At 45.6% G+C, this 13,648-nt stretch overlaps 2 protein-coding genes and 1 long non-coding RNA gene across 4 annotated transcripts in view; 1 reads left to right on the top strand and 2 right to left on the bottom strand.

The window, feature by feature from the left end:
• The window catches only part of P4HTM (prolyl 4-hydroxylase, transmembrane), a 41,873-nt gene extending 33,130 nt beyond the window's left edge, over window positions 1-8,743 (bottom strand). The window contains exons 1-2 of the mRNA XM_075831764.1: window positions 8,266-8,743; window positions 2,424-2,505 (exon numbers count right to left, since the gene is read on the bottom strand). Of these exons, the coding sequence (XP_075687879.1) occupies window positions 2,424-2,505; window positions 8,266-8,637 (454 nt within the window). The 5' untranslated portion in view covers window positions 8,638-8,743. The remainder of the gene's footprint in view (window positions 1-2,423; window positions 2,506-8,265) is intronic.
• Window positions 8,184-12,690, top strand: LOC142656832 (uncharacterized). The gene is made up of 2 exons (XR_012849764.1): window positions 8,184-8,325; window positions 12,421-12,690. It is a non-coding gene; the product is annotated as an uncharacterized LOC142656832 (long non-coding RNA).
• Window positions 12,315-13,648, bottom strand: part of ARIH2 (ariadne RBR E3 ubiquitin protein ligase 2) — a 31,806-nt gene continuing 30,472 nt past the window's right edge. For both annotated transcript variants that reach the window (XM_075831765.1, XM_075831766.1), the window contains exon 15: window positions 12,315-12,933. In XM_075831765.1, the coding sequence (XP_075687880.1) occupies window positions 12,862-12,933 (72 nt within the window). In that variant the 3' untranslated portion in view covers window positions 12,315-12,861. The remainder of the gene's footprint in view (window positions 12,934-13,648) is intronic.

The following is a 13,648-nucleotide window of genomic DNA, read 5'->3' as shown; positions in this document are numbered from 1 at the left end:
GTGCGTGAAAACCACGCATGGCACATGGAAGCACTTCCGTGTGCCGCGTGTGATTCGCGCAACAGCAGTAAAAAGTATGAATGAAAACAGAAAAGCACCACGTGCTTTTCTGTTTACAAACATACAAACGGAGTGTCATAATGATGGCGGCTGCGCGAAAATCACGCAGCCGCGCATCATATGGTGATGACACACGGAGCTGTTAAGTACCTTTTGCGCGTGCAAAACGCAGTGTTTTTTGCGTGCACAAAACGCACACGCTCGTGTAAATCCGGCCTCATGCTGTGGATTTTCCGCAATGAAATACCCTTCGGAAAATCTGCAGTAATTGCGCTACGTTTGAACCCGGCATAATGGTTGTCACCCAGCTTTCCTAGGAACAGATATAACAAAAAAATATGTTAAAAAGGAGATAACATGTTACTGGTGATTTTTTTTGATTTTTTTTGGGGTGGGGGGTGCCCTTTATGTTTACAAATACTTTTTTGAAGTCTGTTGTATTATAGTCGCAGTCCATAGGAATACAATAATTCACGTGACGGCGACTTACATGTGACTGTAACACAATGTTTTGGAAAAATAACGCAACTTTTTTTCCCCTTAGAGTAAAATGAAAGTCACATGTCCATATGTATGGAAATCAGATGATAAGAAGAATTGTGCCACTAAATTTGCACACAAGTCCCAGCCCAAGACTATTTCCACACAGCAATTATTGGGGTCTATGGGTTGGGGGAGCGCACCTGGAGCCGTCTTGCACTATATTGAAATGCAATAAGATGGAAAAAAAGAGATCTTAAGGGTATGGTCCAACGTATCAGCGGCCGCATGCGCCCAAAACTCTCTTCTAAACTTTGTGTATCATTTTATTTTATTGCTGTCAGTGAATGGGAACATTCCTATTCACATCCAAAAGCAGCTCCTCACAGCTGAGGGTTTGCAACAATTGTATCCAGTCTAGACAATACTCTGTAAGCTGAACATTTTTACTGACAGCAAGCAGAGCTTTTGAAAAGGTTTATGATCAAAATCGGAAATACCTTTAAGGCCACTTGCACACTATGCGTTTTACGTGGCGATTTGCCGCGCATATTTTCCTGCGGCAAATCTGCAGCGTAATACAGTACCAGTAATCTCATTTACATGTTGCAGAACTTTTACGCACGTAAATTGACCTGCAGAGCGGATTTTATAATCCGTATAATGTCAGTTTATCTTGAGTTTCCGTCTTAGAATTGTATCTGACAGGTTAAGATAAAGTGCGGATTTTACCTGCGGAATGACCTGCGGTTTTGGTGCGTGCATGTGGACTCGAGGTATCAATTTTAAAGGGTTTATGTGGGGAGGAAAAATGATTAACGGTGTACTCACTGCATATATATGAATACACTCGCTAATAAACATTCCGGTCCCCTGTCGCGCTGATTCTGAGATTTTCATAGATTTTTATAGCGCTGCCGGGGGACCGGAAGTCTAGTCCAGTCTCCTTTGATGACAAAACGACTATTCGTCACGTGACCGATCCCCCTTTTCCCCTATGTAATCGCTGCACTACTGCTCCTGGAGTACAGCGGGAATCGGTCACATGACGACGAGTCGTATCGACATCAAAGAAGCCTGTGCAACTAGACTTCCGCTTCCCCGCCAGCGCTTTTTAAATCTATAAATCGCAGAATCAGCGTGACTGGGGACCGGAACGTATATTAGCAAGCGGACTCACATACTGCAGAGAGTACACCGCTAATAGTTTTTGGTCCCCACATAACCCCTTTAATGCACCAATGATGCGACGGACATGGGATTCGCTGATCATGATACCAGATACAAGGTATTGGTGGGTTGTCCATCTTGCCCGGCAGCTTTGCATGATCTTATAGGACTGACGTCTTGACTGGGGCTAGTGTGGTCATATACCTGCAATGAAATATCTCAAGGGCTTCTTGGAGGACTGTATATAGTACTGTATATATGTGGGATGACTTGCTGTAATGGGAATCAATAAATAATAATAATTGATGTTTCGTGTATGCTTCATTTACCAGAACAGCAATGTCTAGGGCCACCGCCTGCTCTCGTATGGAGAAAAACGCTCGCGGTGGCCCAATATATATATTGCACCGGAGCCCAGGAGCGTCAAGAAATGGCCCTACACCCGGGAGAGGACGGAATGTGTGTGTAGGAGCCGGTGCCCCGCAGGATACCGAGGATTACTGCACCGCCGGCCCTGTGACCCCTATACAGACATGGTTAGATCTGCTGATTTACTGCTCATTTCTATGGCTCCCAACCCCCGCCCGCTGTACTAAAACGACAGGCTGCCGGAGGCGGCATTAAGACGATTAAATTCCCTTACAAGAGCTTAAAGCGCGACATCACCCATATTAAAGACCCGCAGACGTTGGCGCTGGGGGCGAAGCTCTTACCAAACAGAAGGGGCTTTAGGCTGAGCGTTTTCATGTCATACATTTTGTTGTTGACCAGTTCAAGCTTCTGTTTGTAGCCGACCTAAAAGAGATGAACGATCAGTACAAGCAAACGCGATTGAATGTGTAATAATGACATGTCAGACGTTTTGATTGGTTGGCGTCGAGCACTGAGACCCCCACCCATCGCTAAAACGAAGTGACAGAAGCGCTCGGGTGGGTGCCGGGCCCCTTCGTTTCTTCGGAAAGCTGAGCGAGCAGTGTACGGACTCCTAGACTTTCTACTGAGCCCGATCACCGCTCCGTGGAAAGCCGATGAGAAACGAAGCGGCCCAACGCTCGCCCGAGCGCTTCTGTCACTTTGTTTTAGTGCTCGGACCCCCCACCGATCAAAACTTCTGACACGTCACTACGACGTGTCAAAAGTTTTTAAAAAGTTGGACGGACTCAAATTCAACCTTACAAACAATTCAGTCCAATAGGAGCAGTTGGAGGATGGCCATTAGGATTTAACAATTTGATTAACGTTAAAGGGGTTAAAGCCATAACAAATACCCTATTAGGGAATTGTACGTCAGTAAAGGGGTCCTCATTGGGATCGTCATCTATTAACCAGAGCGGAGAACAGATACTCTCTCTCTGGAGGATTACACAGTCATTCCAGAATTGTGTATTGCTTTATTTCTCCTGTGGTGGCGCTGCAGGGAAATTGAATACCTGTTGACGGGGTCCCGCAAAGATTACAGCTGATCACTGGGGGTCCCAGCAGCGCAATTTCTTGTAATCAGCTTATCCTCAGAGGACCCCTCTAACACAATCCAATGCGGAGGACCCCTTTAATGATACATTTTATATATGGACGACAAATTTTCATCCATGATTATACGTTTATGACCATTTTCTGCATTTACATTGGGTGATTATCAGCCATTTGGATATTTCTAATGGTATGAAATCTGCATAGGGATATAAAGGGGGGAGGGGGAGCCAGAACGTAGCTACAATAGATGAAGCAGTGTCTGTATGAGGTCCTAAGATAAAGTGCTGACCGGAGGAGGCCGTGTCACATACGGAGGTCGCTGAGGGTTAAGCCACATTCCTTCAAGGGAATTAGAAACCGTTCAGAAACCTAAGATCCCGACAAGGTCGGACTAGGAGTATAAAATTCCCACGGTGAAGGAATCATATCAGGATTAAGCAGCATGTGATGCCTTAACGTGGGCAGGTATCGGAGTGTTTCGTGGCGTTCTTTTTGGTCGGAAGGTGGCAAAAATTATTATTATTCTCCAGTTAATGTGGGGAGGGGGTGCTACACTTGGGACCCTCCTCTATTAGATAACGTGGAGAATAAACATACAACATGCCGAGTTAAAGGGGTTGTACAGGATTAGGGTATGTTCACACGGCCTATTTTCGGACGTTTTTCGGGCCGTAAATGCCTGAAAAACGGCCCAAAAATCTGAAGCAGAACGCCTCCAAACATCTGCCCATTGATTTCGATGGGAAAAACTGCGTTCTGTTCCAAAGGGCCGTTTTTTTGCGCGGCCGTTTTGAAAAAGAAGAAGTGCAGGTCACTTCTTGGGACGTTTTTGGAGCCGTTTTTCATTGACTTTATGGAAAACAGCTCCAAAAACGCAGCGAAAATCGCGAGTGGCTTAAAAACATCTGAAAATCAGGAGCTGTTTTCCCTTGAAAACAGCTCCGTATTTTCAGACGTTTTTGACTCAGCGTCTGAACATAGCCTTAGAACAACACGGCTGCTTTCTTCCAGAAACAGCGCCACACCTCTCCACAGGTTGTGTGCTGTTTTTCAGCTCAGCCTCATTCACTTCAGCAAAGCGGAGCTGCAATACCAAACACAACCCATGCAAAGGTGGGGCGCTGTTTCTGGAATAAAACAGCCATGTTCTTCTAATCCTGGACATCAACTGTAATGATCGGTGGTTCCTCTCCTGATCGTAGGTGCTCCCCAAAATCAAATTCTGCTCAGAGACCTACAATCTGTGAAGGGTTTGTCCAAATCAGACACTCCTTTAAAGTGACACAACTGAAAGTGTGTCTCATTTCTATGGTTGATATGTGCATGCACTCTATTGTTCCCTGTTATCAGCCATTTCAGGCTGGGAAGAGGCTGAATGTTATGTTTCATCAGTGTGATTGATATTAGCTGCTTCTCTTATATGATAAGCTGTCGACTTTAGGGATACTGGCCCTTTAAAATGTATCTGTCTTTCTTTTTAAACAGACTCAAATTGGGGGGAGACCTTTCAGAGTGCAGTCCTGGGAGAAGGCTCGTGTCTCGGCTCCGTACAGCGGTGTAGATATAAGATCAGGGCCGTTTTGCAACTTTCTAATATACTTTGTGTTTCAATACCTTACCATTTTTAAAATCTCTGCTTGCTTTTAGTTAATAGGAACTTTCTTGTTTACACGCAGAGGCTGAAAACCTGTACAGACTAATGCTTCTATAGCTGAGGGTTTGCTACAGTTGTATCCAGTCTAGACAATCCTCCATTCTTATAGAATTTACCTGCACTGATACATTGTAGCAACTATCAAACTATCAAAACGGCAGGACAGGAGATTTGTGCTACTGGCAGAGAATTTCCTACACTGATTGTAGCAAAACCTCAGACGTGAGTATAGGATCTATTAGGGTAGGGCCACACGGAGCGGCCCTGACACGGTCGCAACGCGGCTAACAACCGCGCCGGAACCATGTTCGGTGCCTCTGTCAAACAGCCACGTTAATGCGGGTAAATCGTCCCTTTATCTGCAAAATTGTGCGGCCATGAATTAATACACCCTTTATGGCCGCACGATTTTGCAAATTACAACAACTTACCCCCTATTCATTCTCTATGGCAGCGCCGGAAAAAGCCGAACACTGCACTCGGCTATCTCCGGCGCTCCCATAGAGAATGAATGGAGCGGCAGTGCGCATGCGCATGTAACCGGAATACTCCTTAACGAGGTATTTGACAGCCGATCCTACATAGTGCCAGCGCGGTTGTTGGCTGCGTTGTGACCGTGTCAGGGCCGCTCCGTGTGGCCGTACCCTTAGGGCTCATGCAAACATCAGTTCATTTTTTCAGTCTGCTGTTCGTTTTTTTTATTGGGGCGACGCACGCATCGGTTTTTTTTGCGGATCCGTTTTTCCGATTTTAATGGTCTGTTACAAAAAACGGACCGCACATGAAAGCCATTTGTATGAAGTCCATTCTTTGCACTCGTATAAAAAGGACAAAGATGCGTGTATGAGCCCTGAGGGTATGTCCACGCGCTGTGTTTGAAGCCGTATTTTGGTCATAAACGCCTCGAAATACGCCTGAAAAAACGGTAGCAAAACACCTACAAATGGCCATTGAATTCAAAGGAAAAAAACGCAGTTTTGTTCAGACGGGGCTTTTTTTACGCCACCGTTTTCAAAAACGGCGTGTAAAAAAAAAATGCCCCGTAAAAAGGAGCATGTCACTTCGAGCGGTGTTTCATGGTGTCAATGGAAAGACAGCTTAAAAAACGGCTCCAAAAAACGCCTCATAAAAACGGTTTCAGATTCAAAAAACAGCTGAAAATCAGAGGCCGTTTTTGACTCTGCGTGTGAACACAGCCTCAAGGTTTACAGTCTACAGATGTAGGCAAGAATGATTCAACTCACTGACAGCAAGGAGAGATATAAAATGACAAGACAACCCCTTTAACAACGTTCTGGAAAGCAAAGAACATATGTGAGGTTTAATAAATAACAATTTAGCATAGAAAAAATAGGTCAGGCTAAGAATACACGCAGAGCCCTGTGGTTACTCGGGACCTCACGCTGGCGCAATGATCGCATCTGCCTCCTGCATCATCCCATGACAATACAGTAGGAGGACAGCGCGGCGGGATCGGCTCCGGTAGAATAACCGCAAAAATAGACACGGGCTGTGACATGAGAGTCGGCGTCTGCATGTTCGCCCAGTCTTCGCAAATCCACGCTGAGAGACTTGTCGGGCATCATGAAAGATGCAACTGGGTGTGATAACAGTGAGTGACGTAACGAACGCCCCAGGGTGCACATAGTTCTACGGGCGAGATAGTAACAGGTCTTAAAAATATGAATGTCTCCATGTAGAGAAGTGGCTCCTAGGATGGAGCAGTATTGTAGCTATAGGGAAGGGGTCCCCAACTTGTGGCTCTCAAGCTGTTGAGAAACTACAACTCCCAGCAAGCCCCACGCCTGGTAATTGGTAACTGGTACTGCGGTCGCACCGACACTCACTATAGAGCAGATGGGCTGGGGGCCCATATTGATATTCCAGATAAAGGACTTGTTACAATGTATCAGAACTCTCTCATTTGAAGCAACGTGCACTTGTATCAATTGGATGGATTTTCAGCCTTTGGATGTAAATACGTTTGTTCCAATTCACTGACAGCATGCAGAGAACTTGACAATGGAGAGGAATTGAGAGACAGTGTTGTTTTTTTTTAGAGAGTTGCAGAACTTTTTATTATACAATGAATAAGCATTATCATTATAAAATTGGTCTGATTGGCTGCGATAATGTACTTTTTGTCGATGCCAGTTTTTAAAAAAATATGGAGAGGGCTCAATGGCAGGAAATAATATACTCTCCCGAATTGTCTGGGTGTCTCCTGGACTGGCGGGCATGTCTAGCGCAAAAGGGTGCTGGGGTCTGCCACTGGAAGGAGCTTGCTGTATATGTATTTACACTGCTCCCATTGACGCTGCATAAATGTGTGCAAGGAGCTCCCCCTAGTGGTGGCTGCAGGCAAACAGAATTTTGTAAAGTAGTTCTACGCAGTTATGGGGGTGTGGTCTGTACTATGGGTGTGTAGTCTATACTATGAGGGTGTGGTCTGTACTATGGGGGGTGTGGTCTGTTGTATGGGAGCCGGAGAAGGAAACTCCGAAGGGAGCGGACCCCTAGATATGCCGTTTTCTTCTTTTCAGACACCACCGGCAGCCGGAGGAACCCATTGTCCGTAGCATGCTGCTCTATTCTTTCTGGTAATCTTGGCAGGCTCTGCGATGGAGGCCCCTAACGGAGCCTCCAACGCAAGTGTGAACAGGTCCTAAGGCTCTGTTCGCATCTGTGATAGAATCTCTATCATTCTATTCCATTATAGGAACAAAATAACGAAAATAAAGGACGGAACCTATTGACTTTAATGGGTTCTGTCAGGTTTTCGTCATTTTGCCGGATATAATACCACTACATGCTGCTCTATTTCATCCGGGAATTAGGAAGGAATCTGCTCTATTTTTTTCTGGTAAAATAACGAACACCATGGCGGAAAACCTGACAGCCTATTAAAGTCAATGGGGTCCGACAGGCGCTGTTGGTGCCCCTTATGTGACGGATTCGAATTGAATTCTGTTTTTCTGCTCCTATGACGGAGCAGAAAAAACTGAATTCTCTAGCGCAGATGTAAACAGATCCTAAACATGACCGTACCTGCAATCGCAGCGCGCACATTTATTAATCTACAACCAGTGGCTATACGAAACAACCTGATCATCGCCATGTCGACCTGACGCCATATCATATACATAAACCAAGGGGAAGATTCATCAAATATATGCAAGTGACAAGTGCAGGGGTTGCCTATAGCAACCAATTAGGACGCTGCTTTCATTTTCCATAGAGCTTTTAAAAAATTAAAGCTAGAATCTGATTGGTTGCTATGGCCAACTCCTTCCCATTTATGTGTCTCATTTGACTGCAGTGATCACATGACCCTTAAGCCCCTGCAGCAAAGGTCACATGACCCAGAACCCTGACAGCTGAGGTCACATGACCCAGAACCCTGACAGCTGAGGTCACATGTCACTCACCTTGATGCCCTCCAGCCGGGTCAGGTAGCTGTAGGGCCCGCTGCCGCCCTCGTGTCTGAGGTAAGCGCTGTGGTCTGGGGCCGGTGTGGAAACGGCAGCAGCGCTGGAGATGGCAGCGGTCGGTCCCTCCGCAGTGTCCGCACCGTTCTGGTTGCCGTTGCCGTTGCTGTAGTACACATAGAGCAGCAGCGCGATGACATTCAGGATGTAGACGTGAACGAAAACCATCACCACCACGAAATACGAGCGGGAACACACGCTGTTCCCCTTCTGTATACCGGCTAGTCTGTCCCTGATCAGCGGCGGGGGCTCGTCCTCAGGTAGCGGAAAGGTTCCCCCGATCCCCGGTGCTCCGTTCCCAGTGGCCTCCATCCCAACCCCGGCCTGACTGACAGGAGCCGGGGCCGCGCTCGTTACCCTGGTAACTGCGCGTGCTACCTGCTAGCGACACCTGCAGGCGGAGCCGCTGACGTCACGAGAGGACCAGAAGGGAGGTTACTAGGAGACCAGAGGAAGATTCCTCCATGTGACTGACAACCGCATGTATCACGTGTTCTGATCCCAGTCCTGATGAATGACAGCCGCATGTATCACGTTTTCTGATCCCAGTCCTGATGATTGACAGCCGCATGTATCACGTGTTCTGATTCCAGTCCTGATGAATGACAGCCGCATGTGTCACGTGTTCTGATCCCAGTCCTGATGAATGACAGCCGCATGTATCACGTGTTCTGATCCCAGTCCTGATGATTGACAGCCGCATGTATCACGTGTTCTGATCCCAGTCCTGATGATTGACAGCCGCATGTATCACATGTTCTGATCCCAGTCCTGATGAATGACAGCAGCATGTATCACATGTTCTGATCCCAGTCCTGATGATTGACAGCCGCATGTATCACGTGTTCTGATCCCAGTCCTGATGATTGACAGCCGCATGCATCACATGTTTTGATCCCAGTCCTGATGATTGACAGCCGCATGTATCACATGTTCTGATCCCAGTCCTGATGATTGACAGCCGCATGTATCACGTGTTCTGATCCCAGTCCTGATGATTGACAGCCGCATGTATCACGTGTTCTGATCCCAGTCCTGATGATTGACAGCCGCATGTATCACGTGTTCTGATCCCAGTCCTGATGAATGACAGCAGCATGTATCACGTGTTCTGATCTCAGTCCTGATGAATGACAGCAGCATGTATCACGTGTTCTGATCCCAGTCCTGATGAATGACAGCAGCATGTATCACATGTTCTGATCCCAGTCCTGATGATTGACAGCCGCATGTATCACGTGTTCTGATCCCAGTCCTGATGATTGACAGCCGCATGCATCACATGTTTTGATCCCAGTCCTGATGAATGACAGCCACATGTATCACGTGTTCTGATCCCAGTCCTGAAGATTGACAGCTGCATGTATCCTACATACTGATCATCCCAGTGATTGACGGATCAAAGACGGACAGCTGCATGTATCACGTGTTCTGATCCCAGTCCTGATGATTGACAGCTGCATGTATCACATCTTCTGATCCCAGTCATGATCGACAGCTGCATGTATCCTATATACTGATCATCCCAGTGATTGACGGATCAAAGACAGAAAGCTGCATACAGCTAATTACCCCTGAGATTGACAGCTGCATGTGTCATATGTATTTATCGTCTCTAGGAGTGAAAATGTTGATTCACAGCTGCATAAATCCAATGTGCGGATACTCCCTATGGTTTGTGTAATTTGTATTTGGTCTTTGAATACCTCACTCACTAGGCAACAACCTCTTTAGGCGCCATATTTGTGGCCACTCTGCCGCACTATACAGTAACACATCCCCCACTTATATCTCGGAATGATTAGGCCAATTTTCTACTCAGTATGGCTGATGATCATCCAGCTTTTCTAGAATCCTATTGCAACTTTTAAGAAAATCAGGTGATAACTCCCATAGTTTGTTAATTGGCTACTGTATTACTAGTGACTCAACTTTCCCAGTCTCCTGAATGGCAAATCTGTCCAAGTATACAGTGATTCATCCATTACTCATACAATGCAGGGTAATCAGGCAGATTCTACATACAGGAGGTATGATGGCAACCCTCTAGGTTGTCACCCAGCTTTTCCAGAAACAGACATAACTAGGATATGGAGAAGGGGGAGGTCTTGCTGTATTCCTGGGACACATCATCCCAGCCCCTGAGTTGGTGCATACTGTACATAGGCGGCATCTAAAAATATCTGCAATCTTGGACTTATCAAAACAAAGCTGAGAGCCCGGCCTGTCCAAGAACCGAGCGCATTCCCTGCGAGATAACAGTGCGGGGAGCTGGTCTTTGTCAAATCCCACACAGTTTTCATCACGGCGGTGGCATGACCACCCCCCACACGAGGTATTTATAGCCGCATTCTCAGTGATTGTGATATGTTGTGTGCACTCTCCATGCTCTAATCCCAAAGCATCTACCAGGGCGGACATCTCATTTATCTACAATAAGGCTGGCACAGGGACCGAAGGCATGTGGTTAATAAAAATGAGGCACCAAGGAGTTACAGCACAGTGGCAGGGCGGCAATAAAGGGGTTAACAACCTCCTGGGTCGGTCGCAAAAGCAAGGATTTTGGGGACCGTGCTATTCGGGAAGGGGGGTTGCTTAGACACATACAGAGTCGGGGATGCACTGTGTACACAAATTCCTTTAATCTGGCAATTGATGGTTTGGAAATCATGAGAATTCCATGAATATAGGCCAATAATTGGGAACTCGTTCGGCCGATTATTGACCCACGTAAACAGGGCAGTGATCAGCTGACGGACGAACAAACGCTCGCTCGTTGTCTAACATAGTTTATGCGGGCTGTAAAATCATCGATGTCCGCAGCATATCTCCACGTAAATAGGGGATGTGCTGCCAACACGATACAAAATAATGGCGATTGAACAATTAACTATTGTTTGTCCCCATACGGAATAGCATCGGGCCGCATAAAAGGGCCTTTTAACGAGCGCCGATCTACTTGTTATATTGTTGATCAGCGCTCATTATGGGCAGAAATCTTCCCTAGAAAACCCACCTTAAACTCCATTGACACCCAGAGCTGCATTCATAATACTGGGCAGACAGAGAATCCTCTATCATCAGAATGTTTCTGGTGCATTGCAGTGCAGGAGGTTCCCCCTTTTTTTTTTCCAACCTCTGACTACATCTCTCACGATGCAGTGCAGCAAAGCTTCATAGACCAAGTATACACAACGGCTTACATTTCCTAATAGCGTAAACTTCGAGCAGGCAGAAATTGCACCTGTTGGACACTCTTCCTTATAGCACTTTTAGCTCTCTATCCTACTTATAGCACTTTTAGCTCTCTATCCTACTTATAGCACTTTTGATCTGGTTTACTTTGCACCAGTTTAATGAATTTTAGCTCTGCCCAGTCAAACATCGCCCCCTTTTCGGAAAACACTTTTAAAAGTGCAATAACTCAAATTGAGGCAATTTCCGCCAAAGTTTTTTCGCCACATTGTAGACGCAGACACATTTGTAAATCTTCAACGTTTTCTTAAACTCTGACCATATACTTGAGTCAACAGGACCCAATGACAAACACAAAGTGTCCCTCAACATCTCCCGTCTGGGAAAACAAAGGGCCGGCCACATGCATTTGTACCCATCCAACCCCAGAGGTGTCTGGCAGCCACTTGAAAATAAAGCTTTGAGGAGTTTCAAATCTTCAACCTTTTAAAGATCTCTACTTGCGGTCAGTGAAAGGTAACATCCAGAGGCCGAAACCTGTACAGCCCTAAATATTTCTCACAGCTGAGAGCTACAATTGTATCGAGTCTAGACAATACTCTGTAACCAGACAGTCTCAGACTGACACACTGTAGCAAACAGGACAGGTTTAGCTCACATTGGCTTGCCCATTGACTGGTGAAGAGACCGGAGTATTACAGGTATATCACTCAGGTCCTAAACATTGTAACCCCCAGACTCATCCCATCCATGGTATAGCAGCAGGATACAGATGGACTAACGAGACAAGTGAATGTTTTTAAAAAGTGTTTTTTTTTTTTGTAATTCTATTTTTTTTTCTGTATAATTGTACAACAGTTCAAAATGACAATTTGCATAATAATCTAATTCTATCAACAGCCATTCAAAAAATTGAACTACTTTTCCAACACTTGCCATCCGGAACAAAGGAAAGAAGAATAAGTAACAAAAAACCCTGAAGATGGATCCTTTCATTGCCCAAGCAATTCTCTGCAGGATGGAAGGGTTAAAGAACAGGGAAAATGGACAAGAAAAACCCTAAGGGAGCAACGTATGGAACAGTATGCCGCGTACAGCATCGACTACAGCAGCGCCTGGGACTTAAAAAAAAAAAAAAAAAAAAATTATAAACAAAAAGGGAAGGAAAAACTACTAACGGACCACATTCCAAAATCAACGAGCGGGGGTAAGAAAAGTGGATTCTCTCGTTTTCTTCACATTCCTCAGATCTACTGTATTTCATTGCCGTATCAATTCCTCCTCACGCCACAACATGCGCTCACTTTTCCTGCAAAAAAAAAAAAAAAATGCTTCTGCCTTTTATGTATCGTGAAAGTCCTTTAACAAAGTTCTTCTACGCTGCTCGGCTATATGCATCTGATTCTCCAGGTCCTGTGGAAAGAAGAAGCAGATAAGTTCTTATCAGTCACAGTCCAGACTTACTTTAAAAGTCGATGTTCTCTCTTATACACCTAAATATGTCCAAAATATGTGTGGATTAATGTCCTAATATATCTTTAAAGCGGTCAGAGCTCCGTTTTACCGATAGAAACCACCAATATAGTGTAGAGTAAAATGCAAAAATTCTAGCTACCTGCTGCCACCACTAGGGGGAGCTTAATGCATACGACTAACACACTGAACATAAACCGGGGTTTCCAGTATTTTGTATCGCTGACCTATCCATATTCTGGACTCAGAGCAGAATGGAGGGGGCAATGACGCTCTCTGGAGAGCTGAGGCGCCTTCACAGTTATGCCCATGCATGTGCAGCTCTGCCTGGTACTGCAGGTCAGCCATTTAAAGTATCCTGGGCTGAGCTGCAGCACTAGACAGCTGCAGTAACACATCAGTGTGTCATTTATGTAGTAAAGGGGCAGTGAGTGCAGACTATGCAGGGGATTCGGAGCTCTGTATCCCAAAAAAAAACAGCGCTCCAACTACTATAATGATGTATTAATAAATTAATCCGCACAGAATATGTCACACATAAAAACAACACGATGATTAAAGGTAGATATTGGACTTTAAAAGATCATAATCACAGAAACATTTTACGGTCTCTCACATGCGAGGACAGCCGTGACGTTTTAAAGGTGACTGTCTG

This window comes from Rhinoderma darwinii, chromosome 7, assembly GCF_050947455.1.
Source record: "Rhinoderma darwinii isolate aRhiDar2 chromosome 7, aRhiDar2.hap1, whole genome shotgun sequence".
NCBI classification, from domain to species: Eukaryota; Metazoa; Chordata; class Amphibia; order Anura; family Rhinodermatidae; genus Rhinoderma; species Rhinoderma darwinii.
This window is presented reverse-complemented; position numbering and strand designations above follow the sequence as displayed.